This window comes from Schistocerca piceifrons, chromosome 3 (genome assembly GCF_021461385.2).
Source record: "Schistocerca piceifrons isolate TAMUIC-IGC-003096 chromosome 3, iqSchPice1.1, whole genome shotgun sequence".
NCBI classification, from domain to species: Eukaryota; Metazoa; Arthropoda; class Insecta; order Orthoptera; family Acrididae; genus Schistocerca; species Schistocerca piceifrons.
In genome coordinates, this window is record NC_060140.1 from 345,069,502 (window position 1) to 345,096,048 (window position 26,547).

Consider the following 26,547-nt stretch of genomic DNA (forward strand, 5'->3'; position numbering starts at 1 on the left):
GTGTTGCATTACTTTTCGAATGCCCATTGTATCTTAATTACCCAAGTATTTGAAACACTTTGAGGGACGGTTCTTATAAAAATGCTGTGGCGTAGCGAAGTTGCTTCGCGTGTATGAACCGCGGACTAATAGCTATCTGCTAATTGCTTCGCTCTGTGCCATTAATGACGGCACGAATATCCAGCACTTCACGGCTATCCGCCTGTCGCCCCCGCCTTAAAGAGCAGACGCCGCTGGCTGGCACGGCACGCTTTCACCAGGATGCGGCTGCCTATCGTGTTTCACGGAGTGATGCCCCGTGTCTATTTGTGGAGTTACCGCTCTGTGAAATCGAACAACGGTCTAATATTCCCGCGCTGCTGAGCTGATGAAAGCTCCTCACGTTTCTCGGTATTTTGTTCCCAGTTTGTTTCCGGAATGAAAGTTCCTATGAAATTACCCAACGGTGTTCTTTGTCAGAAGGCGAGAGCGGCAACAAGCAACTCAGCGCACTGTACACTTGTAGAAATCAACAAAATTAAGGATCATCAACAAGAAAGATACCAAACTGCCATCCAAACATCAATGATAAACTCGCTGAACAAGAGAACTAACATTAACAACAAATGGGATAACCCACAAGAAATTGAAATCCGCGCCGAGAAAGACAGAGCCGCCTCCTATAATAAGACCAATGTTTTTAAGAGGGGTAATCTCTCAATGGAGACAAAATTAAATTTTCTACGTTGCTACATATTTCCCATCCTTTTCTATGGTGCTGAGACCTGGACTTCGATCGTGACGACAGGCAGACGACTTGAGGCATTTGCGATGTGGTTGTACATGAGAAAGACAAGAGTGCCATGGACAGATAAAATTACTAGCAGCGGAATTCTCCGCAAAATCAAGAGAGAAAAACACAGTAAAAGACGGCCAAGTAATATAGAATGTAAATAAGTGTAAACTGCTGCAGAATATTCTTCAAGGGGAGATACCTGCTGAAAGAGATCGAGAAAAAAGAGGAACATCTTTCCTCGTTAACTCAAGGACATGGACATCACACTCGAGCGAGGAACTTTTTAGAACAAGCCAAAGTGATTGATTGTGATGTTCACCAATATTCGGGAGGGACAGACACTAGAAGAAGAAGAAATAACCCCCACACCCCAAGGAACTATGGACCTTTGCGCGGTGGTGAGGTTTCTGTGCCTTAAAGTCACAGATAGTCGTATAGTAAATTCGACCGCATCGAAGAGGTATCTGTGGAGAGGCCAGACTACATCTACATTTACAGTCCGCAAATCATTTTATGGTGTGTGGCGAAGGGCACTCTGCATACCACTGACACCCCCCTCTGTCCTGTTCAACTCAAGAAAGATGGAGGAGGAGGAGGATATTAGCGTTTAACGTCCCGTCGACAACGAGGTCATTAGAGACGGAGCGCAAGCTCGGGTGAGGGAAGGATGGGGAAGGAAATCGGCCGTGCCCTTTCAAAGGAACCATCCCGGCATTTGCCTGAAGCGATTTAGGGAAATCACGGAAAACCTAAATCAGGATGACCGGAGACGGGATTGAACCGTCGTCCTCCCGAATGCGAGTCCAGTGTGCTAACCACTGCGCCACCTCGCTCGGTCAAGAAAGATGTGCCGGAAGAATGATTGTTGGTATGCTTCCGTGCGACTTCGAATCTCTTTAATGTTTACCTTTAGGCTCTAATTACTAGATACATGCAGGAGGAAGCAATTTATAGTTTAACTGTTGTAGGAAAGTTCGCACTTGGAATTTTAACAGTAACCCACACCGTGATGCACAATGCTACTTTTGTAGCGTTTGCCACTGGTGTTGGTTGAGAATATCCGCGACGATTTCACGCTTGCCAAATGAACATGTGACGAAACGGTCTGCTCTTCTTTGTATCTTCTCTGTTTCATCTATCAACTCCATCTTGTACGTCTCCCAGTCTGACGAGCAATATTCAAGCACTGCACGGGTGATTGTTTTGTAAGCTACTTGGTCCGTGGGTGTACTACACTTGCTGAACATTTTTCGAGGAATCTCAGTGTGCAATCTACCTTTCCCCCTATTAGTTTTATATGTTCGTTCCATTTTAAATCGCTCCGCGCACATACGCCCAGATATGCAATGAATGTAACTTCTGCCGGTTATTGCTCTGCAATCGCGTAATCATACAAAAATGGGTATTTCCGTACATGCTTGCTTTAAACGGTACATTTCCTTATGTTGAGCGCTAACTGTCAATCTCTGCACCAAGCGTCGATTCTCTGCGAAGTATTCCCTGCATTTCGTGACAATTTTCTTGCGTTTTGGCACGTCGCGGCTTCTGTGTATACAACAGCATCATCCGCGAAAAGACTCAAGTTATACACTACGTCACTTATATATATTGTGAAAAGTCGTTGTCCTATAAGACACCGTATGATATACCATAAGTTCGATGATAATGTCTGTGTTCTATTCTCTAGGAACTGTTCAGTCGAATCACACAGCTGGTCTGATACTCGTATTCCATACGCCCTGTTTTGTTCATTAGTTGGCAGTGCGGCAATGTATTGAACGCCTTCCGGGTGACAAGGAACCCGGCATCAACCTAGGCGCCGGTATCTACTTGCCTTCTGGGTCACGTAGAAGTACTGTTCCAGAAGAAGGGCAACACTGCCAGTTCACTAGACACCTTCTTGCAAAGAAACCTATCCGCTCGGCTGCGCTGCGGCAGGTAAAACAGCAAAATGGTCACAAAAGGGCAGATCGAGCACTGGAGAAACTGGTGGCGCGGTGCAGGCAGCCGTAACTATCGGAGGAACACGAGGCCAACCGGTTTCGCAAGCTGGGGGGGATCTTCGCCGTGTTACGCAACGTCCGCCGTGCCAGCCAGCGCTCCCCCCTCCCCTGTCCCCTCCTCCCCCGCCCAACAACAAGGGCGTCCCGACCGCTGCGCTCGCTCTGTTCCGCCTTTCTACTCAGCTCCTGCAGCACCGTCCTGATCTTAGGGTCCTAGTAATCGATCAAATAATATTTCAAAAACTACGAATTTTTCAAATTACTTACCTGTGCTCCTTTGCTTCATGTGCTTGTCAAACGTATACTGTGTTTGACGTGTTTGAGAGAAACTTTGATTGACGGCCAGTGTGACAAGATTCGGACGTTTTTATGTTGATGTTCCGCCGCGCACGTTTACAGAGAAAGAGAAAATTTATCTCACTGTATCGTGAGATTCCACAACTGAGGGGTAAGAAGCGAACGGGTACAAGTGATATTTTCTAGGAATATGAGATAAGCGCATAGAGAGCACTATAAAGCATGTAAAATTGTTGTGGCAAAGGGATGCAAGTGGATCCCACTCTTTGCTGCTCCCTGATCAACGATAGGAATATTAGTTACAAGATGTCACGAAACAGTTGACGCCAAAGAGATGTATGAGCACTTTTATATGACTTTCTGACGTATGATCTAACAAAACCTGGTAGAAAAGGCAAAACTCCAAAGAATGTCTTCTTGTCCCCTCTGTACAACAATCTCCAGCGATTCCTAAATACAAATATTTTCTCGATTTGCCTCCATTTATCCCGCCTATCCATTATATATTCTTCTGCTCGAGTCAACGTGATAAAGAACAACCAAGCACAACAACTAGGACTGACCCGCTAGATATCTTCACAGAGTCACTGTATTTATTCAAAACAATCTACCCCTGAATCAACACACAGTTAAAATTGTTTTAAAGGTGTTTTGAAACAAACACTACAGTCCTTTCTTGGAATTGCGTTTAGTACCACAGTACAGTCTTCTTCGATGTTCTCAACTGCATCGTAATTGTGTCCTTTCATTGACAACTTCAATTTGCGGAAAACCTAGGTCGGCTGGGGCCAAATCCGGGGGATACGGCGGGTGGTGCAGGACTGTGATCCATTTGCTGGCCAAATCTCGCACACAGTCTCCACTTTGCGGGCTGGGTCATTGTCTTTCATTGTCTTGGAGGAGCAACCAGGAACCTGCCTCTCGTTCCGATGAATTCTCACCATGGATGGTGGAGGACCCAAAAACCTCGATGTTGCCTCTCTGCTCCACGGCCAGTGTCAGACACGTACTGTTACATTCGCAACCAGGACGCCTGCTGCAGTGAAGCTAGTGCTTTGATCTTCTATACGGCTCTTGTTGAAACTTCAGGGATTGTAACAGCACAACTCGCGATTGCAGTTTGGAATTTCACACAAGCAGTACTAACGAAACTGGGACACCATGTATATGAGAGGGGAGCTCCCACGAAATTTGGAAAGTAGTGGAGAGGTACTGGCAGAACTGAAGCTTTGAGCACGTGCCTGCTCTTACACACACTGGGATGCATAGCTTCGCATCACAGCGCGCGCTCAGTAGGTGTCCTGACACTCGCGACCCATAGTTGTCCAGTACGTAACGTTCTTCCACACGGGGGACGGTAGGCAGTAGACAGGTGAGGGTACAGTACCTGCTGGCGCGAGAAGTCCTCCTGCAGCTGGAGCTGGAGCTCGCAGGAGCGCGCGGCCTGGATCCAGGAGGCGGCCAGGATGAACGAGCCCAGGATGAAGCTCATCAGCACCAGCGTCACGGCCGCGATGCGAGCCACCTGCACCGCCGTCGACCTCATTGGCTTCTGGTAGGCCTGCAACAACGACAGCGCGAGCTCCGTCAGCCACAGCACCACACCGTCTGCACTCTGCCTTACTCTAGTGTTCAACACCGGGCTTCAGCGTGTCTTGTGAAAGAGATGACATTAAGGGGTTAGGAAGTCAAACGGCCCGACTTGGAGCAGGAGAGGCACCACAGGACATTTCAATTTCCACTGTCTATACTTCTACAAATAAGTTTATAAAACTTTGTTAGCATGACCAGGAAGGCTTCAGAATTCACACTCTAGTAGTGGAAGATCGAAAACATAACGAAATAATTTTTTTTACATGTGAAATTTCATCATTTTTTTTCACTTACTAATGGCAGCATTTGTTGCTATAGGTACACTTTTCTTCATAAGTAAGAGAGATTCCTCGATGAATTTTGCACAGCATGCAAACCATACTTAAAGGTGTATGAAAGTCTAGAATGTTCCAAATCTATTAAAAACTGTGGTAAAATAGAGGTAATTAACTATAAAATTAGTGTTTTTTCTAAACATGATGTTTAAAATATAACAGCTCATTCGTTTTTTCATAAATTTAATAAATTCTAGAGTTTCATACACCTGTAAGTATGGTATGTAAGCTGTGGAAAATTCATCGAAGAATCTCTCTAACTTATGAAGAAAAGTGTTCCTATAGCAACAAATGCAGCCATTAGTAAGTGTAAAAAATGATGAAATTTCACAAGTAAAAAAATTCAATTTGTTATGTTTTCGAACTTCCACTGCAATGAGTGTGAATCCTGAATCCTTCTTGGTGATGTTGACAAAATCTTATGAATTTATTTGTAAAAGTATAGACACTGGAAATTAAAATCTTCTTTGATGCCTCTCCTGCTCCAAGTCGGCCCGTTTGACGTCCTACCCCCCTTAAAACAATCGCACCGACAATCTGCAAGTCTCATTTGTGGTTCTGGCGATGTTCCTAAGACGCTAAATACATGTGAACTCAAGCGAAATTTTCCTTTGCGTATGATTCTATAACATTTTAAATAACTGCACTGATTTGAAGTGAAGGCTCTGGTGGGTGTAAAACAATATATTTGGTCACCGTCCCTGTACTCGCCACTTTCTTTTCCATTACGTTCATTACCTATGTTGCATCACTTCATCTTTCCCTAACCCTTCCACCCCTTCTCTCGTGCCAACTGCTGCCTGCGCTTATAGTTTAAATATACCTGCTCGTAATTTGTACATCTTATGAACTTATATAAACTTTTTTTCTGTAGAATTTATGTCAGTGTAATTTCTAAATGTTACGTGTTACATGTAAATTATAAATATAAAGTGAAGTATATAGAAAACTTACTCAGATATAAGAGAGGCCCTGATTATCCTCATCTTGCAAGGATGTATAAATAAAAAGAAACGAAAATGTAGTCACTTGAAATGATATATCTGAAAAACCCGTTCAGATATACTAAATCTACAAAACTCTGAGGCGAAAAAACTCATGGGATAGCGATATTCACGCATACAGATGGCGGTAGTATCGCGTACACAAAGTATAAAAGGGCAGTGCTTTGGCGGAGCTGTTGTTTGTACTCAAGTGAGTGATGTGAAAAGGCTTACGACACGAGTACGGCTGCACGGCGGCAATTACCGGACACTGAACGAGGAATGGTAGTTGAAGCTAGACGCATGACAGTAAGCAGGAAGTTAGGATTAGAGCCAGGATCTAGCAGAAATTTTCAGCTGGCAGTATATATTCATTACGTTCAAAGTTCACCACATCTGAACTATTTTCACTGATATCCTTTCATGTCATAGGTTTCGTGCCTATCGACCCATGCCGGCCGTTGTGACCGAGCGGTTCTAGGCGCTTCAGTCTGGAACCGCGCGACCGCTACGGTCGCAGGTTTGAATCCTGTCTCGAGCATGGATGTGTGTGACGTCTTCGGGTAAGTTAGGTTTAAGCAGTTCTAAGTTCTAGGGGACTGATGACCTCGGATGTTAAGTCCCATAGTGCTCAGAGCCATTTGAACCATTTTCTTATCGACCCATTCATTTCATTTCAATACAGTTTAATTCACTTCATAACATATACCTTTCGTGGCAGGGAAACACTCGATCCCAACCGACTTCATTTCCTCAGCGGTCCAATAACCCATGGGAATGACGCAAGAAGCAAGAAAGTTGAACGGCAGCAGAAGGAGCGGTCAGAAATTATGCCGACTTTCATCGTATGTTCATTATTATGTGTGTATTACTGACTATTGAGACCTTTATGTTTATACCATACATAGGCTTTACACAAAGAAAAACCGCAACTGTTCGTCTATAGGTCTTCCTTGTAAAAACTTACTAACCGCAGCAAGAGTTATATGATAAATAATCATCATTTAGGTACTGAAAACTAACGAGTATTACTTCAAAACATGTGGAAATAATTGCCCCCAACATCGCTTCGAAAGGTATGTCGATTAATTCAGCAACTCAAGCAGACAATTACTTTGTGAGAGTGGGTGCACTGGCAGAGATGTCAGACATTTTTCAAGGTAATACGATGACCATTTCACTCGATCAGTCGTACACGACACTCATCAACAAATCTACTAAATAGACTGACAATACTGCGCTCGTCCTTTCTCTTCTGGAGTACTGCTGCACGCTATAGGATCCATAACAGACGGGATTGGCGGAGAACGTTCGAGGAAGGGCAGTTCGTTTCGTATTATCGTGAAATGGGGGGAAGGATTGGTGAGAGTGTGTCATTGATATGATACGCTAACCAGAATGGCAATCATTAAAACAATGCCGTTTTTCTCTACTGTGAAAAGTTCTCAGGAAATTTCAGTCACCAGCCTCCGAATGCCAAAATATTTTGTTGGTTCTCACCTACATAGGAAGAAATGAACATTGTAATAACTTAAGAGAAATCAGAGCATTCACGGAAAATTTTGTGTGTTCATTTTTCCCACATGCTATTCTACTGTAGAACGGTCGAGAAACTATGTGCACCCCGTCGGGTTAAAGAAAGACATTAAAGTAATTCAGAGGTGGGCTGTTAGATTTATTAGCAGTAGGTTCGTACAACGCGCAAGTATTACAGAGATGCTTCGGGAACTCACACGAGAATTACTGGAGGGAAGGCCACTTTCTTTTCGAGGAACACTATTCACTGCCGAACGATTCTACTGCCGCGAACATACATTGCGCTTGAGGACCGAGAAGATAAGATACGATAAATTTGGGCTCACATGGAGGCACACAGACAGTCGTTTTTCCCTCGGTCTATTTGTGAGAAAATGGCTAGTAGTGGTACAGGGTACCCTCTGCCACGCATCATATGGTAGCTTGCGGAGTATGTATGTAGATGCAGATGTAGAAGTGGTTCTACGACCCTTCTGCCAAACATTTATGAATAAATTGCAGAGTAGTTACGCAAATGTAAATGAAGTACAAGTGGAGGTCTGTTGCGAGCTTAAGGGACTTGAAGCAGTTGCATCTCTCGACCGTTTCTGGTGATGAAACACGGATTCGCCTTAATGACTCCTGGTAGCAAACACTGGAGCACAAAGTGGAAAACTCCCAGTCCTCTAACATCGAACCAATGCATAGTCGTTTTGTCTGCAGTAGAGGTTCCTGAATGTCTTAAAGTTTTACCAAACACGATACGCCAAGTGCTTACAACTCGAACTTTCTTCGTCTGGCTAATCACGCCTGGATGATTCTGTGAAGCAAAAGTGCATAGGGAAACATTTTTTAATGGGTTGGTGCATGTTGGTATTCTGGTTGCTACGTGTTTATTTATCGATTGTCATTTTTTATTTGGAGTTCGCTGTTGCTATTTCAGTTTACACATTGTCGTTTTGTCATGTGGACACAGTGAGTGGAACTGTGGAGGCTAGAAAATGTTGTGCCAAGTGAAGAAATTGGAACAGTTCCGACATAGTCTTCTGTTTGAGATGAATAGAGGGGTGACAACAGCAGATGTCATTGGACAGCCGGCCGGGGTGGCCGAGCGGTTCTAGGCGCTACAGTCTGGAACCGCGCGACAGCTATGGTCGCAGGTTCGAATCCTGCCTCGGGCATGGATGTGTGTGATGTCCTTAGGTTAGGTAGGTTTAAGTAGTTCTAAGTTATAGGGGACTGATGACCTCAGAAGTTAAGTCCCATAGCGCTCAGAGCCATTTGTCATTGGACAGAGGATGCCCAGAAAATGGTTTTTTCCTTTTCAAGGAGGATCTATTGGACATTAGTAACCGTCCATGTTCAGGAGATCTTTTGGATTTGATGAAGATCGTTTAAACTCATTAATCCATAATGTTCCACGCCAGTGTATTCGAGAAATGGCAAATGTGATGAACTGTGATCGTTCCAAAATCCTACGACATTTGCACGCATGGGGAACGTTCAAAAATCGTGTGTATGGGTACCGCATGCTGTGAGCAAAAATCACAAAAATCAGTGGATGGCCATCTGTTCATCTCTGCTTGCTCGTCATCATTTGGCTCGTAAACAATACCAACCACTCCTATCCTGTGTCGTTACTGGTGACGAGAAATGGAGTCTATATGCTATCATAATGAAAATAAAGAAATGGTGGAGCCCAAACAAAGCAGCAACTCCCCGTACAAATGCGCGTATCGAGAAAAGATAACGTTATGCGTCTGGTAGAGCACTGACGGTGTGGTGTACTACAAATTGCTTCTAGAGGTGTAACCATCGCTGCAGAGACTTATTGTCAACAGCTGAGACGTCTTGCAGACGCAACCCAATAACAACGACCAGAAAGGCTGCGTGAAGTGGTACTACTCCACGAAAAGATTTTCACTTTTTCCGCGCTCTATCGAACAACCTTCAAGGAATTTCCTTTCCGGATGAAAATGCGCTCCGAATATGGACCGACGAGTTCTTCGCCTCAAAACCATGTGATTTCCACAGTCGCGGAACTGTAAAACTATCGCAGCGTTGGTGAGTGTTGTAAATATTGAAGGAGGATATATTTTTGATGAGTAGAGTCTCTGTTACGTATATCTGTTGTGTTTATTGAACCTACAAACGCTGAGAACACACGCACCAACCCAATATTTAGTGAGGGAGTTAGAACCTACTCGTACAGTCAAAAGCGCGCTAATTTGTGAGATTGGAAGGCGAGGCAGATCCAGGCAGAGACCAAGCGGCAGATTAACGACTGCTGCTCTACTGGCCTGATTGAGAGTGGTTTTTAGGCGGTTTTCCCACGCTCGATTATGCAAATGCTGGACTGGTCTCAGAAAATGCGACACATAAACAGCAGAAATACGATCATACACAGGACAAAGTTTAAACGATTCACAGACTTGTCTCCCTCAAGAAACAGACGACTGCGGCGATAAGAATGGTATTCGGCCGCAAAGTTAAATAAAACTAAATTTGCCTAACTTGAGTATAGCGTAACACACACTAGAAGGGGTAAATGCTAACGAAAAGAAGAATGAATCAGTGTAAGAGAGTTACGGTTGCTAACTGTTTTAGTGGATAAGTGTGAGATTAAAAATTCAAAAATGCAGAGTTCAACACCCAGCCCATCAAACGACTTTTTTTTCTTACTTATCGCTTCTTTCATCTCTGGCAATGATTTGCGAATCTGATAAATGCCCAACTGCACCGAGGTCTACGTCAGAGTTTCTGGGTAAGCCATTTCAGGGGCACACCATGTTGATGACAATATTACCGTTCTATCCCTTGCATGGCGTGCGGGATCTTTCTAGACCCCAAGCCTTCTTTAACTACAAATAAACAGTATTGATATGAATGTAGACTTCTCATCCTCCACATATGCTTCTTACGGACTTTTTATTATAATTGGGTAAAATATTTGTGGTTGTACCACAGTTCATAGTACAATGATTTGAATTTTTTGCAATACAGTCAGTACCCCAGGTATACAATACGTGATTTCAATGTTATTTTTCAATTTCATTGCGAAAATAAAAACTTGGGATCAATGCACCTTCTAAGATGACATTTATATGTTCATTGTCGTAAGAAATCTGTAGAAAGTACATATACGTGCATTGTTATGGCAAATTCACAGTTAGGAATTGCATTTTGTTGAAGTAAGACGTGGTGTTATATTTTATTCGTCATGGATGATGATATAAGATTTGAAAGGGGCTACAGTCTCGAACAGGCTTTAGCAGATTTACGGACGAATGATAGCCATCATGAATCAATTTTTGGAAATGATGATAAGAGTGATGCTGATGTAGATATGATATAGGAAGATGTGCAGGCCGGAGAAGAAGTGGATGTGAGCGGATGTGAAGAAGATGGTCATGGTATTCACGAAACTAATCTGCCTACTCTTGTATCTAGAAATGGACAGATTACATATGACATAGTACCACCTGATGTGCGCAAGCAGATTTTAGGAAATGTAACATGTGAAACTGCATATGTTCTATATCACCTTAGGCCACAATAACAGACAAGGGAAGATTGTCCCAGACTTTTTATCACATGCAGAATGTAATAGTAACGATTCCTGCCCAATATCAAACAATGTGTTGAGTGTCACAAGTTTGTCTGCAAAGAACAATCCAGGGTAAGAGTGTTGTGTAACGAGTGTTGTTTATCATCTGACATGGAGGGTGAGTAAAAGTTTATTTTTAACACAATACCTTGTAAGTGATTTCACGCATCATATTAATTAATTATAATATTTTTACATAGTGCGTGGTAAATTAATATTACGTACTGAAATAGTTTTTTTTAAACTATACAAACTAAACGATATATATATATAATGTTCATATTTCAAACATAGCTAGTACATAATTACAACTTACACGTAAGGAACTATGGAGTTGTAATTTCAACATTGTGAATGGGTCTCTCAATAAACCATTATTACCTTTTTGGAGATATTTTACATTTGATCGCCATTAAGTTGCTAGAACCACTATGGGGACAAAAAAGACTCCAGACATATGTTTTTCAAGAGCTGATACCACGCGAAGGCTAACAGAGCTGAAAAATTCGTAAGTTTTTGATGCTTCGATTTGATTATAGTTATATGTACATGCGTATTTATTTACTTTATTATAGTGTGTACGGCATAACACCTGTCAGCTGCCTTAAATGTTTCGTAACACGGCGACGTTCACAAAAATTTTACGTACCTCTCAATCCCCGAACTCCATAGAAATTTCGAATGGTGATAATTCAATGGGGTGTATAAGTCACAGTTTTTTCTACGCTGTTAACACGAGAATCTAGGAAGCAAAACGACACCGATTTCTCGTCTCACTCTACTGGAACGTAACCTGCCCGATCAGAGACTGCGTTATTAACGAAAGTGGTGCCCGCACTGTAGGCCCAGTAACTTCCGTCTCATATAGCGGTGTGCGGGCGGCCGAAATTTCTCCGCTCTGTCTGCGCTAGAAACACCTCCTGTGGCTTGGGAAGAAGGGAAAACGCACTTTTTGGAAAGCGTAGCGCGCAGTAGAACTTTCCCACTGACGCCGCATAGACCTATGTCCGTGTCCGTAATTTTTCGACAACCGAGAGGTGGTTGAACGCTAGCGGCTCTGGCGCGTGATATGAACTGCGGCTGCACATCAACCATCTGCAGCAGTTATATGTTAAAGGGTGGCGTCGCGCAGAATTTAAAATAATGAGCTCCTGCTCATTATGAGAGGAAGGTTCTCGACCCAGCATTATGTCAGATTTTATGTGGTGGTGCCTTTAAACCGCTTCTGCCGATGGCCGCAATGCTTCCTCGCACTAACACTCGCTGGCTCCACACAGCTGGGTTAGTGCTCCCTAATTTTCTAGTTTGCAACTTATCTCTTGTTTGTTTTGCTCCATGCCGTTAGAATGAGCTCTGCAGCGAACCAATAATTTTGTTCAAAATGGTTCAAATGGCTCTGAGCACCATGGGACTTAACTGCTAAGGTCATCAGTCCCCTAGAACTTAGAACTACTTAAACCTAACTAACCTAAGGACGTCACACACATCCATGCCCGAAGCAAGATTCGAACCTGCGACCGTAGCGGTAGTGCGATTCCAGACTGTAGCGCCTAGAACCGCTCGGCCACCACGGCAGGCCAACAATTTTGTCAGCAAGTTTCGGGGCCAAAGACCAAACCACACCGCCCAATACCACAGATACGTTTGACATCGACTCACAAGTTGCACGGTGTGTGACAGCGGAGAAGCAGTTTCCTCAACTTTCAGATGAAACCATAGGATGAAATTTGTCATAGATACAGATGAAGCATATAGTAAGAAAATAGAGAAACATATACTGCTTGACAAAACAACTGGACCACCCGGGAAGGGGGGAAGAAACGGTACGAATCTTCACAAGTTGAGAGGTTATGCGATGCTATTGCGGTGATTTCTTATTCGAGTGAAATTTGCAAGGAACTCGGCAGTATGAGCCCACTTGTCAGTAAGCCTAGTACCCTCTCTGGCGTCGATGTATGCACTATTACTATGTCATAAAGCCGTTGTATGCCCGTCTGAGGCAAGACGGCCCACGGCTGTTGTAATCGGTCCTTGATAACCTATACACTGGCTCTACGATGGGTTGACGGCCAAGTAGCTCCCACACATTTGATATCAAAGACAGATCTCGGAACCCCGGTAGCCCAGCAGCATCACGCAGACACTTCATAGAGATTAGTGCCAAGCGTGGACGACCATTGTCCTGTTGAAATATGGTACCACAGTACTGTCGCATAAGAGGTATCACATGAGGACGAATGATGTACTGTTATGCCATCAGAGTACCCTCGATCACTACCAGCCACGATTTTAAATCAAAATCGATGGCTCCCCACACCATGCCGCCAGGAATAGCACCGCAGCGCCTCTCCAAAACATTGCAAGGATGGGACCTCTCTCCAAGTGGCCGCCATACTCGGCGACGTTGGTCATGCAGGGTAGTGCAGGACTGCGATTCATCGCTGTGCGCAGTGCGACGCATCAGCAGTCAATGCTTCCCTGCCCTTCCAAACGCAGCCGTTTGTGTTGTGGCGTTAACGGCCACCTACGCCTGGGATGGTAATGGAAATGGAAATGCCGAGTGCCTAGGGCCTCCCGGCGGGTAGACCGTTCGCCTGGTCTTTCGAGTTCACGCCACTTCGGCGACTTGCGTGTGGATGGGGATGAAATGACGATGACAAGGACAATGCAACACTCAGTCCCTGAGCGGAGAAAATCTCTGACCCATCTGGGAATCGAACCCGGGCCCTTAGGTATGACATTCCGTCACGCTGACCACTCAGCTACCAGGGGCGGACACGGGATGGTAATACCCCATCCAGATGCTGCTACTCTTCGACCAATGGTACGGGATGACACAGAATGTCGCAGAGAATCCATTACTAGTTCTCGGATGGCAGATGCATATGTGAAAGGTTACGATATGCTTGAGCGAAATACACAATCCTCCCCTCTAGTGAACAGACGTTGTTTGGCGGGAGCTCGATGATAATGTGACCGCTGTCACGTTCCCATGTAGTCTAACATTGGGCCACTGTCGCATTCTAATGTCCTACAAAGCCAGATATTCCCTGACTCGGCCAGCCAGAAAAATGGAGACGGGCGGTGATGCTGTCAGGTGCTGATAACGTTGTTTCACACGAGTACGCATAATTTCCGTGTCATTCACAGTAGTCACTCAATATCTGACGCTGTTCACGCCCCTTATATACCCTGCCAGGCCTGTCAACAACAATAACACGAAAAAGACAAATGCAATCTAGTGACTGAAACTTCTGGCAAATTAAAACTGTGTGCCGGACCGAGACTCGAACTGAATCTGTGAGGAGGGGTTGTGAGTCGCGCTTGGGTAGCTCAGTTGGTAGAGCACTTGCCCGCGCAAGGCAAAGGTCCCGAGTTCGAGTCTCGGTCCGGCACACAGTTTTAATTTGCCAGCAAGTTTCATATCAGCGCACACTCCGATGCAGAGTGAAAATGTCATTCTGCAATCTAGTGACTGTTTTACCTGACGTAGAGAAATGTAACATTATCGGTGTTCGTGTACGGATTCGCGCTGACAACCCATCCTGTCTTCTGAGTGCTTTACGTTTTGTGTCATGCAGCGTATTTCATACAGGTAGCCGACTATACGGAAGCTAGACTTGGAAAATGTAGCTGAAATACTGCAATGAGACAGCGCTGTCACGACTACGTGAGATGATTTGTTGGTTGATTCGGGGTAGGGAACCAAACAGCGATGTCATCGATCCCACCGGATTGCGAAAGGATGGGGGAGGAAATCGGCCGTGCCCTTTCAAAGGAACCATCCCGGCATTTGCCTGAAGGGGTTTAGACAAATCACGGAAAATCTAAAGCATGTTGGAACCGTCGTCCTCCCTAATGCGAGTCTAGTGTGCTAACCACTGCGCCACATCGCTCAGTCGGCTACGTGAGAACATGACTCCAGTGTGCAGTACGAGAGGGACAATGAGTGGCGAAATGGAAGTGCGAACAGTTACACCCCGTATAGCGGCAGCCAGCGTGGTGCCGTTACGTGCCACGGCTGGTGTTCTGTTCCCGGAAACTAGTGGCGCGCGGTTGGCCGCTCTCTGCTGTTTCCGGGCTGGATCGCCGCACTTCGCTTGGCTGGAAGTCGGTCCCGCTCTGACGGTCCAGCCGAACCGCTAAGCGCTCAAATCTCCCAGGAAGAGAGCGTCTAATTGAACTCTCAGCTCAAGGAGCCGCTGTCGGGAAGAGAAACACTTGACAGCGTCGGTGTGGCACACTTTACACAGAAAAGAAGCAAAGAATCTAAGGCTACATATATAGGCCTACACACCACCTTATGGTGTATGCGGAGGGTACTTCTGTTCCGAATATAATTTCTCCCTCCTTGTTCCATTCGCAAATAGGCCGTCGGTAGGGTGATGGTCCATAGACCTCCATAATTCTCTGACTTCCTGCAATGTTAATTTCATGAGTCATATGCGAGGTAAAGTAATACGTCGCTAGACTTGTTGGAACGTACACTTTCAGAATTTCAGTACTAAAACTCTCCGAGGCACACAACGTTTCTCCTGTAACGCTCTCTGGGTTAGTAAGCGCTCTCCGTTGGATATTTTGTCTTAACCCAACGTGGTAAGACTCCCATACTAATGGGCAATACTCAAGAGTCGCTCATACAAATGATTTATAAGGTAACAAAATTTCCCTTAGCGTCTTTTCAACCTGACTTGCTTTTCCGAGAATTACTTTTATATGGTCATTCCACACTACATCAGTTCGAGCGGCTACTTCTAAGGATTTTACGCCGTAATTTTTTCCAGTAGTTTATCACTAATAGCGTAATCGAAAAGTGATAGACCACTTTGCCTATTCATGCGCAATACGTTACATTTATTTACGCTGAACGTCAACTCTCTATCATTAAAGTTGGACCGCAAGCTTGGACTGGGGGGGGGGGAGAGACAATCGTAGCTTTCCTTTTAAGGGAACTATCTCAGAATTTGCCTTAAAAGTTTTGGGAAAACAACGTGCAAGCACCCTGTATCGATACCTATCCACCCGGCGATGCTAAAATACGATATAACAATCCCCTGATGCTTAAGATCACAAAGCATGTGAAGAACTTGTGGAAGTGAAACAACGAAGTTATTTTCATATGGATAAAACGCTGCTGAGGCCTTCACGGGAATGATATACACGGAATGCATTCACAGTTGCGAATATGGACAACCATCAGCTATGTAATGGAAAGAAGACAATGAAAATGTGCGCCGGAGCGGAAATCGGACCAGGATTTCCCGCTTATCCCGAGCGGTCGCCTCGAAAAGAATGTCGCCTTCCCTCCACAGATTCCCATTTGAGTTCCCGAAGCATCACCGTAACACTTACGTGTTGCTCGAACCTACCGGTAACATATCTACAGCCCGCCTCGGAATTGCTTAGTTGTCGTTCTTCAATCCTACCTGTTACGGGTACCAAACGCTCGAGCAGTACTCAAGAATAGGTCGCACCAGCATCTTATATGCCGTCTCCTTTACATATGAAACACATTTTTCCACATTTAGAGCTAGCTGCCACTGATCACACCAATTAGAAATTTTATCTAAGTCGTATCTTCCTACAGTCACTCAACTTCGACACCTTACCGTACCCCACAGTATCATCAACAAACAACCGCGCAATACCTTAGTAGGAGGGTGGACTCATCATGTTGTTAAGTACGGACAGCGAAATGATATTAACCACACTCTGCTCTCCAGAAAGCTACGAAAACGCGTAATGAATCCATCAGTCAAGCCAATAAAGCCTCAGTGATGAACACAGAAGAAATTCAACATTAAAAATTGTGATGTGGGAGTGTGCTTGTATATGTGATGGACACAGAAGGAATTCAACATTAAGAATTGTGATGTGGGAGTGTGTGTGTGTGTGTGTGTGTGTGTGTGTGTGTGTGTGTGTGTGTGTATGTGTGTGTGTGTATGTGTGTGTGTGTGTTAGTATGTATATTTATGAAAGAGTATGGTCGCGGATTAAACGTTTTGTGAACATGAACTGTAAACAGTTGATAATTGTATAATGTGTGAGATGGCTATATGATTGTTAGCAGCAGAGAGGAGTGGGTAATCGGTGAGAGAAGTCAGACGCTAGTCCCGTGAAGTATGTCCATGTCGTACTTTTAAGTGTGATCAGTGCAGGCAGCTGTAGTAGCGAACAGTAAAAGAAATCCCCGGGAAAAAACGAGTACAGATCAGCACTTTGTCAGCCCGTTCTCTCGTCGGTCTGGAACTGAAGCTTGCTTGTGCAACACGAACAGCGACCGTCTTGTAGGAGCTACCCGTCCTTCAGCTGCTCTTTGAGGCTATGTGGGTCAGGCTGTGCAGCATTTAGCGCGGCATGCCTTTTTTGTGTTAACAGGTAGCATCTAGCAGACAATGGGAATGCCAATCTGTTCGTCATGCGGAAATTCTACGCTAACGTCAAGGACTCGGTGTCTTGGACAGGAACCAGTTGCTATTTCAAAAGCATGCTCGATTCTGTTTTCCAGGTCGCAGCCACTACAAATATAATCCGGCCTGTCGATACGTTTACAGAAGAACGTAAGAAGGAATGCACATTTTCCCTAGATTCATAGCCAAGACTTCATGCAGTATGCCAAAAAGCCAGGGGTTTCCGTACCAACTGAAAAACCCTTCACCTCCCCTAAACTTCTCTAAATAAAGAATAGTTCCTTCAGAAATGTCAGGGATTATTTACAGAAGTGGAGTTATTGTCATGTTCCACGTGGAAGAGCATGAATGTAGACGGAACCTGTTTGCGCACAAATGACGACTCATACTACAACAGAGGAAGGGTCCCGCCGCCTCCCTCTGGCGCTACTGTCGTCTGAAGCGGCGGTGTGTTCTCTCAGGACTGGTAAAGGTCGCAGGAGAGATTGCTCACGCGCGGACCTTTACTGGCAGACAAAAGGTTTCGTTTCTCAAGATGACAGCGCATCTCTGTCAAGAAGGTAACCTCTAGAGAGAAAGCGCTAGAGTTCTCATGGTCTGTAAACATATAAAGCACACCGAGCTACGTCCCCCAAGTGTTGTATCCCTTCGTCATAGAGTCGTTGATTAAGTATGCTACGCTACATATGTAGTTCTGGCACACGCCATTAACAGACGAATTTTATACTCAACCGAACGTCCACAATATATAAACCGTCTAGGGCTGTACCAGTATTTTGTTTGAATAACGTGATTCTGAAATTTACTTTTTAATCTGTGTGTAAAACACGTTACCGTATTTTTTTAGGTGCTGGTCGTTGGGGGATTTGTCTTTCGCTGGCATTCAGTTTGAGACCAATCATTTTGTATACTGCGGGAAAGGCATACAGGATTAAATAGTACGCCAGTTGAGAATGGTGCTATGAATGGAGCTAGTCGCCAACAAACATAAGGAACCTATTGGTGTTCCAGGGGCAGATTTACACTGAAGCGCCAAAGAAACTAGTATAGACATGCATATTCAAATACAGAGATATGCAAACAGGGAGAATAGGCACTGCGGTCGGCAACGCCTACATAAGACAAGTGTCTGGCTCAGTTGTTAGATCGATTACTGCTACTACAATGGCAGTTATCAAGATTTAAATGAGTTTGAACGTGGTGTTATAGTCGGCGCACGAGTTATAGACGGCTCACGAGCGATGGGAACAGCATCTCCGAGGTAGCGATGAAGTGGGGATTTTCCCCTACGACCATTTCACGAGGTTACGGTGAATATTAGGAAACCGCTAAAATTTCAAATCTTCGACATCGCTCCGGCCGGAAAAGGATCGTGCAAGAGCGGGACCAACGCCGACTGAAGAGAATCATTCAACATGAAAGAAATGCAACCCTTCCGCAAATTGCTGCAAATTTCAATGCTGGGCCATCAACAAGTGTCAGCGTGAGAACCATGCGAAACCCCACTTGTGTACCCTTGATGAATGCACGACACAAAGCTTTAAGCCTCACCTGGGCCCGTCAACACCGACATTGGACAGTTGATACTGGAAACATGATGCCTGGTCGAAGAAGCTTCGTTTCAAATTGTATCGAACGGATGGACGTGTACGGGTATGGAGACAACCTCATGAAGCGCTTGACCTTGCATATCAGCAGAGGACTGTTCAAGCTGGTGGAGAGTTTGTAATGGAGCAGGGTGCGTGCAGTTGGAGTGATATGGCACCTTGATACGTCTAGATACGACTCTGACGGGTGACACGTACGTAAGGTTCAAATGGCTCTGAGCACTATGGAACTTAACATCTGAGGTCATCAGTCCCCTAGAACTTAGAACTACTTAAACCTAACTAACCTATGGATATCACATACATCCATTCCCGAGGCAGGATTCGAACCTGCGACCGTAGCGCTCGCGCAGTTCCAGTCTGAAGCGCCTAGAACCGCTCGGCACTCCGGCCGGCACACGTACGTAAGCAAATCTGTCTAATCACCTGCATCCTTTCATGTCCCTTGTGCATTCCGACGGACTTGGGTAATTCCAGCAGGACATTGCGACACGCCACACGTCCAGAAGTGCTACAGAGTGGCTCCAGAAACACTCTTCTGAGTTTAAACGCTTCCCCTGGCCAACAAACTATGAACGTTATTGAGCTATTTGGGATGGATTGCAACGTGCTGTTCAGAAGAGATCTCCACCCTGTCGTACTCTTATGGATTTATGGACAGCCCTGCAGGATTAATGGTATCATTTCTCTCCAGCACTACTTCAGACATTAATCGAGTCCATTCCAAGTCGTGTTGCGGCACTTCTGCGACCTCGCAGGGGTCCTACACCATATTAGGCAGGTTAGCGGTTTCTGTGGCTCTTCAGCGTATTTCAGTTGTAAAGAAGTTATATGCAATGATAGTAATGGATCAGATGTAGTTGAATCTACTCAATTATTTTTGAAAAATTTTGTACCAAGAAGAAGTAATCGGAATTTGGTGAAATTTGTTGACATGAGATCCGTAAGGATAGAAAATAACTTGCACAGAAGACATATCAACTCCCTGAGATAAAATTACTCAAGTACCACTGTTTTGCCAGCCGCCGTGACCGAGTGGTACTAGGCGCTTCAGTCCGGAACCGCTCTGCTGCTACGGTCGCAGGTTCGAATCTTGCCTCCGGCATGGATGTGTGTGATGTCATTAGGTTACTTAGGTTTACGTAGTTGTAAGTCTAGGGGACTTATGACCTCAGATGTTGAGTCCCATAGTGCTTAGAGCCATTTTTGTGAACCACTGTTTTAAACGTATGATGACCACGACCGTATAACTACCTCGTCACCACTAGTGGCATGCTCCTCGAAGTGTGCTGGGCACATCTGGGAACGGCAGCGGCTTCGCTATGGCTCTGCAGCCGGCCCAGTTCCGGCTGCGCGGCGTGACAGGTCCCGCCCACGCCCACGGCTTGCAGCAGTGCCGGCGCAGAGGTGGAGGCAGTGGTACAGCACAACCGCAGGCGTCCGCCACGCCCCACACATGCAAACACGGCCCGCCCCCAGCCACACACCTTGAGGTCTCGCTGCGCCCGCAAGGTGGCAGATGACGGGAAGTCATAAAATTTTAAGTATCACCACGGAAAAATAAAGCTACGTAATTAACTTTTGCCTGTTTGCACGTAAATGTCCGCAGTCCCGGTACACATTGAAATTCCATACCGTAGCATGCCGCTACAGCAGCAGAAACAAAATGACGTAGTCTACTCACAAAGTAGACTATTGTGTAGTAGTAATTCTTCAGTTGCAGTATGGTCAAACAAATCTGAATCACGAAGAACAAAGTGGCTCACCATCTCGGTCTCAAGAACGTGGGATCGCGAGAGAAGTGGAGGCACTGATGCTCGAAGGCCGGCATAACACAATCAAAAATGGTTCAAATGGCTCTGAGCACTGTGGGACTTAACATCTATGGTCATCAGTCCCCTAGAACTTAGAACTACTTAAACCTAACTAACCTAAGGACATCACACAACACCCAGTCATCACGAGGCAGAGAAAATCCCTGACCCCACCGGGAATCGAACCCTGGCGCAGGAAGCGAGAACGCTACCGCGCGACCATAACACAATCAAAGAGAAAGTGTAAAAATGGAAAATCGCTCATGGCGTAGTTTTCAACATCTTGCTCGATGCTTGCACACATCCAAAAAGCCCGCCGAACTGAGCCGCAGTGGCAATATTGCAGCTGTGTCAGCCCAATGCACATGACTTCTTTAAGCGCCTAATCGCCACGGAGAAGTGGCAGGTGTGTTACTGAGAGTTCTATACGGAAGAAGAAAGGAAACAGCGTAAATATGTGTGGAGGCACTACCGCCGGACAGGATGAAGATCCAAAATCTTAGGCAACTTAGCGCTGAGTGTCTCTGGGACTGCGATGTAGTGGTGCTAACAGATTAGGCTTGTGTTGGGCGAACGACCATATGAGGATACTACAGAAATCTTCTTACGAGGTTACCGGGGACTGCCCAGAGAAATCATCCTGAGAAATTATCCAAGGGAACCATTTTTCTCCAATACAACGCCTCAGTTCATTCTGCACAGGACAGAGTCACGTATCCTTGCTCTTTGGGCTATCAAATTGTCTCTCATCCTCCGTATTCTCCTGACAAAGTGGCCAGAGACTTCTTCCTCTTTCCTCCGATGAAGGAAGCATTAATTGGCAGACATTTACAGAACGAAAGTGAGAATTTACGAGGTGGAACGTTTCCTAAGCTATAAAGATGTGACATAAAGTCACGTAGAAGGCTACTGACCATTCTGGTAAACAAGCGTAGATCTGTGGTTAAGCGGGCTAGGTCGCATAAAATGTCATACAGCACGTGAAGAATTACTTTATTGATCACAAAGTAGGCACGACGCTTTTCGAAATTATTTCCGTCTTTATAAATACAAGTGCAAAGGTAGCACAGCGACAAAAGCTTTACTAGTTGTGTACATAACATGGGCTGACAAACTACTATGACTAATGTCTCATGTCATGTAACGTAAACAACTGGTAGCACTCTAATCCTTGTGCTACATTTTTACTTGGATTTCTGAAAAGGGAAGTAATTCTGAAACGCGTCATGCATAGTGTGTGACCAATAAAGTCATTCTTCACTAGCCACCTCAACTACAGATCTCCGCATGTTTTCTAAACATCCAAAGTTCAGACTTTACAGCCAAGGCCTCCGCTATGTCATCTGTAGAAAGGAAAAATAAACCATATTGAAAGATGGATATGTAGAGGACGACTAACACTGCCATCAGGTTCCATGGTCGGAGCTTGAATTGTTCCATGCGATAACAATTAAAATGTTATAGTCACTCTTCGCATACTCGTGAAATGAGCACTTGAGGGAGAATACCTTATATCAGCGGACAGTCTCTAACTCAGAAGCCATACCTGTAGATATGAAGCACAAGATGCGTTGTGAATCCCCCGCAGTTCACGGGTCAGATATGACCAATCCACGAGCTCTGGGCTGTAGCAAAAGCGAGTGTCCTTGGCCACAGACTCAAGAGACTGCATAGTCGCTGTCTTGTGCTTCACTGCCATCAAAGCTTGTCGGTGCTGTAATATGTCGAAAACTTTGGTTCGAACGCCAACACCGCAATGTTTCGGTTACGGATTACCACCTTCCGGCAAATAAAACGCGTAATTTACAAAACTGATAACGAATCTTAAAACATCTTGAAAAGAACTTGGTAGCCAAGCAGAACGAGAAACCAGTCTCATTGCAAGTTCATTTACCGTTGGCTTTGTTCTGGTTACCACGCTGCGTTTTGTAGCTTTTTTTTTTTATCGACGTGGACTACCGCTCCGTTAAGCGTCAGAACATTGCATTCCACTGACGTCTAACGGTTTTTATACGAAACGACCACAGAATAAATAGTAGCTCGCGAAAAGCAAATGAATGCAAGTCTGATACTGCTTACTCTCTTTCCCTAAAAACTTAATTCAGTAAGCTACAGTACCTTGTAATTTCACTGCAGATAGCTGTCGATTTGAGGTATTGGTCAAAGATGAGAAGAGACGCCCACTTGTTGAAACGAAATGGAGGAGATCAGTCTTCCTCCTAGGTTCATTAAAGGGCGCAATAGAAACGCTGAAAAAGACAAGTTGCTGTGGGAAGAATTCTGACACGTAATCATGAAATCTACAGGGCATTGATCTTGTACGGTACGAGCAATTGTAGAGAGACCGCATACGGTGAAGTCCACAGCTCGTGCCGAAGCCAGCCTTCGCAGTTCGCATGTCTGCCGTGTTAGCACTCCACGGCTCCTCTAGCGCTGACATTTCCAGTGTTTTACTTGCAGTCGGCAGCCGTGGAGGCTGACTCACCGCCAGGCCGACACCTGACTGCAAACTAGCCCTCAAGGTCAGTGGGTGAGCGGCGCCGACATTTCAGTATTGGCGAGCGCTCGTGCAGGAACGAGTTTAGCAAACGCGCTATCCGTGCCGCGACAACAGAAAAGCAAAGAAACAGCCAAGTTATGCCACTGAACGTCACGAGCAGCTCACGCTATTCAACCTATGACGTGTGCGCTGTCACTATCGAACAGGGTGCGCAGCACTTGGACTTTAAATTGACATTCCAGAAGAACCAGTGGCGACAATAGCCAGTGTTACAGGCAACATTCGCAAAATGATTCTGTCTCTTGCGCGAGACAGTGGCATATTTAAACACCAGACTTCAGGTGTAATGATTATTGTCTACTGACTGGGGCTAAGGTGCTTTGAAAAGGATCATCTCTGCTGCAGCTGTATTATACAGTGAGGTAAATGGGCAGGGCCAATACTTTTTGCTACCCGTAGCGATCTCCGTGGTGAAAGTTAGGTTATTCACCATCTTACAGGCCATATTGTATGTAACACAATTAAAACTAGACCGAGTCTTTATGAGTGCAGACTCCATGAGTGCTCTTTTATCCCTTGAAAGAGAACAGATACTGCAAAAAAGCGATTTATTTAGCGTAGGGCGTCCTAGGGTATTTAAAGAGATCGAAATATCTCCATACATCGATCTTCTTCCCATGGATACCGGAGCACATCAGCATAAGGTAAAACGAACGCTGTGACAATTAAGCCAAAAACGCACCACAACTCGCAATTATGGTAACGTCTTTTCCCCATTGTGATTAATATCGACAACTTGTAGGGAAGTCAAAAAGAAATATGGCCTTCATTGTGTAATGAGGAGACTAACTTCAAAGGAACTTTGTACTGGGCTATACGAGACACTGCAGGGTTTCTTAGTTCTGATCTTAAACGTAAGACAGTCCGCCCCATGTGGTCAGCGCGACAGAATGTCAATCCTAAGGGCCCTGGTTCGATTCCCAGCTGGCTTGGAGATTTTCTCCGCTCATTGACTGGGTGTTGTGATGGCCTAATCATTTCATCTCCATCAACGCGCAAGTCGCCGAAGTGGCGTCAAATCTAAAGACTTGCACGCGGTGAACAGCCTATCCGACGGGAGGCCTTAGTCTCACAACATTTACAATTAGCGTAAGAAAATTTTCTCCGTTAATACATTAAGCAACAAAGCAAAATATTTGTATTTTTTCATATGTTTAAAGCGATCTTTAACGATACTTCAAATTTGTACTATCATCTGATTGGTTTCTTCATCTGTTATTTTAAGGACGAGCTTCACTATGAACGACACGAACTTCATCGTCATTTTATTCATGTAAATACCGTGTGCAAACTTTAATTTAAAAAATTTATATACCCATGTCTTATGCATAAAGTAAACATAATTTAGCGTTGCGTTTCTGTATACTGCACTTGGCTGCAAGGGCCATTTCCCGAAGCCATTTAAGATAAAAATAATAATAATAGTAGTAGTAGTAGTAGTAGTAGTAGTAGTAGTAGTCGCTAAAGAAACTGGTACACCAGCCTAATATCGTGTAGAGCCCCTGCGAGCACACAGGGAACTCGACTACTGTCCTAAGTAGAGCTGGAGAGAACTGACACCATGAATCCTGCAGGGCTGTCCATAACTCTATAACAGTACGAGGGGCTGGAGATCTCTTCCGAACAGCACGTTGCAAGGCATCCCTCGTATGCTCAATAAAGATCATATTGGGGAGTTTGGTGGCCAGCGGAAGTGACTGAACTCAGAAGAGTATTCCTGGAGCCACTCTGTAGCAATTCTGGACGCGTAGTGTGTCGCATTGTCCTGCTGGAATTGCTCAAGTCGTTGGAATGCACAATGGACGTCAATGGATGCAGATGATCAGACGGGATACTCACGCACGTGTCACCTGTCAGAGTCGTATCTAGACTTATAAGGGCTCCCATATCACCCCAACGGGGCACGTTCCACACAATTACAAAGCCTCTACCAGCTTGAACAGTCCCCTGCCGACATGCAGGGTCCGTGGATTCACGAGGTTGTCTCCGTACCAGTACACTTCCATCCGCTCAATAAAATTTGAAACAGGACTCGTACGATCAGGCAACATGTCCCCAGTCATCAACAGTCCAATGTCGGTGTTGACGCCCAGGCGAGGCGTAAAGCTATGATATTTCGTTGAATGGGTTGCACTCTGACACTTGTTGACGGTCTAGCATTGAAATCTGCAGCAATTTGCAGTAGGGTTGCACTTCTGTCACGTTGAACGATCCTCTTCATTCATCGTTGGTCTCGTTATTGCAGGATCTTTTTCTGGCCGCGGCGATGTCGGAGATTTAAAACTTTACAGAATTCTTCGTATTCACGGTGCACTCGTGAAATGGTCTACGGGAAAATCCCCACGTTATCGCTACCTCGGAGATGCTGTGTCCTATCGCTCGCGCGCTGAGTATAACACGAAATTGAAACTCACTTAAGCCCTGATAAACTGCCATTGAAGCACCAGTAACTGGCTTAACAACTGCGTCAGACAATTGTTGTCTTATATAGGCGCTGCCAACCGCAGCGCCATATTCTGCCTGATTACATATCTCTTTATTTGAAAACGCATGCCTATACCAGTTTCTTTGGCGCTTCAGTGTAGAAACAGTGCGGTGTGATACGACGCGTATCGCTGACCGACCGACCGCGTGGTCGTGCCGTGGAGTTGCAGACGGCTGCAGCGCAGCAGGCTGTGGGCAGTGTGACAGGGGCAGAGCAACCCGAGAGGGCCGCCTAGACTGGAACCGGGAGAGGAGTCGAGCCAAGGTGACCTCCCAGCCCAGTCGGCGGTCACCTCTCCCGTGTCCTCCACTGTGGCGTCGTGAGGCGAACGCGGCCGCACTCAGATGAAAGGCTACTCTGCGAGGTGCGGATCAGCCTTCACCACGACGTGAAAACCGAACTTTCTAACACCAAGTCTACATACAGTTCACCGGCTGATGTGGCCGAACGGTTCTAGGCGCTTCAGTCTGGGGCCGCGCGACCGCTACGGTCGCAGGTTCGAATCCTGCCTCGGGCATGGATGTGTGTGATGTCCTTAGGTTAGTTAGGTTTAAGTAGTTTTA

At 45.3% G+C, this 26,547-nt stretch overlaps 1 protein-coding gene across 1 annotated transcript in view; it reads right to left on the minus strand.

Moving 5' to 3' along the window:
- Window positions 1-26,547, minus strand: part of LOC124789673 (transcription factor SPT20 homolog) — a 127,135-nt gene that overhangs the window by 66,610 nt on the left and 33,978 nt on the right. Inside the window, exon 2 of the mRNA XM_047257108.1 lies at window positions 4,463-4,636. Within this exon, the coding sequence (XP_047113064.1) occupies window positions 4,463-4,636 (174 nt within the window). The remainder of the gene's footprint in view (window positions 1-4,462; window positions 4,637-26,547) is intronic.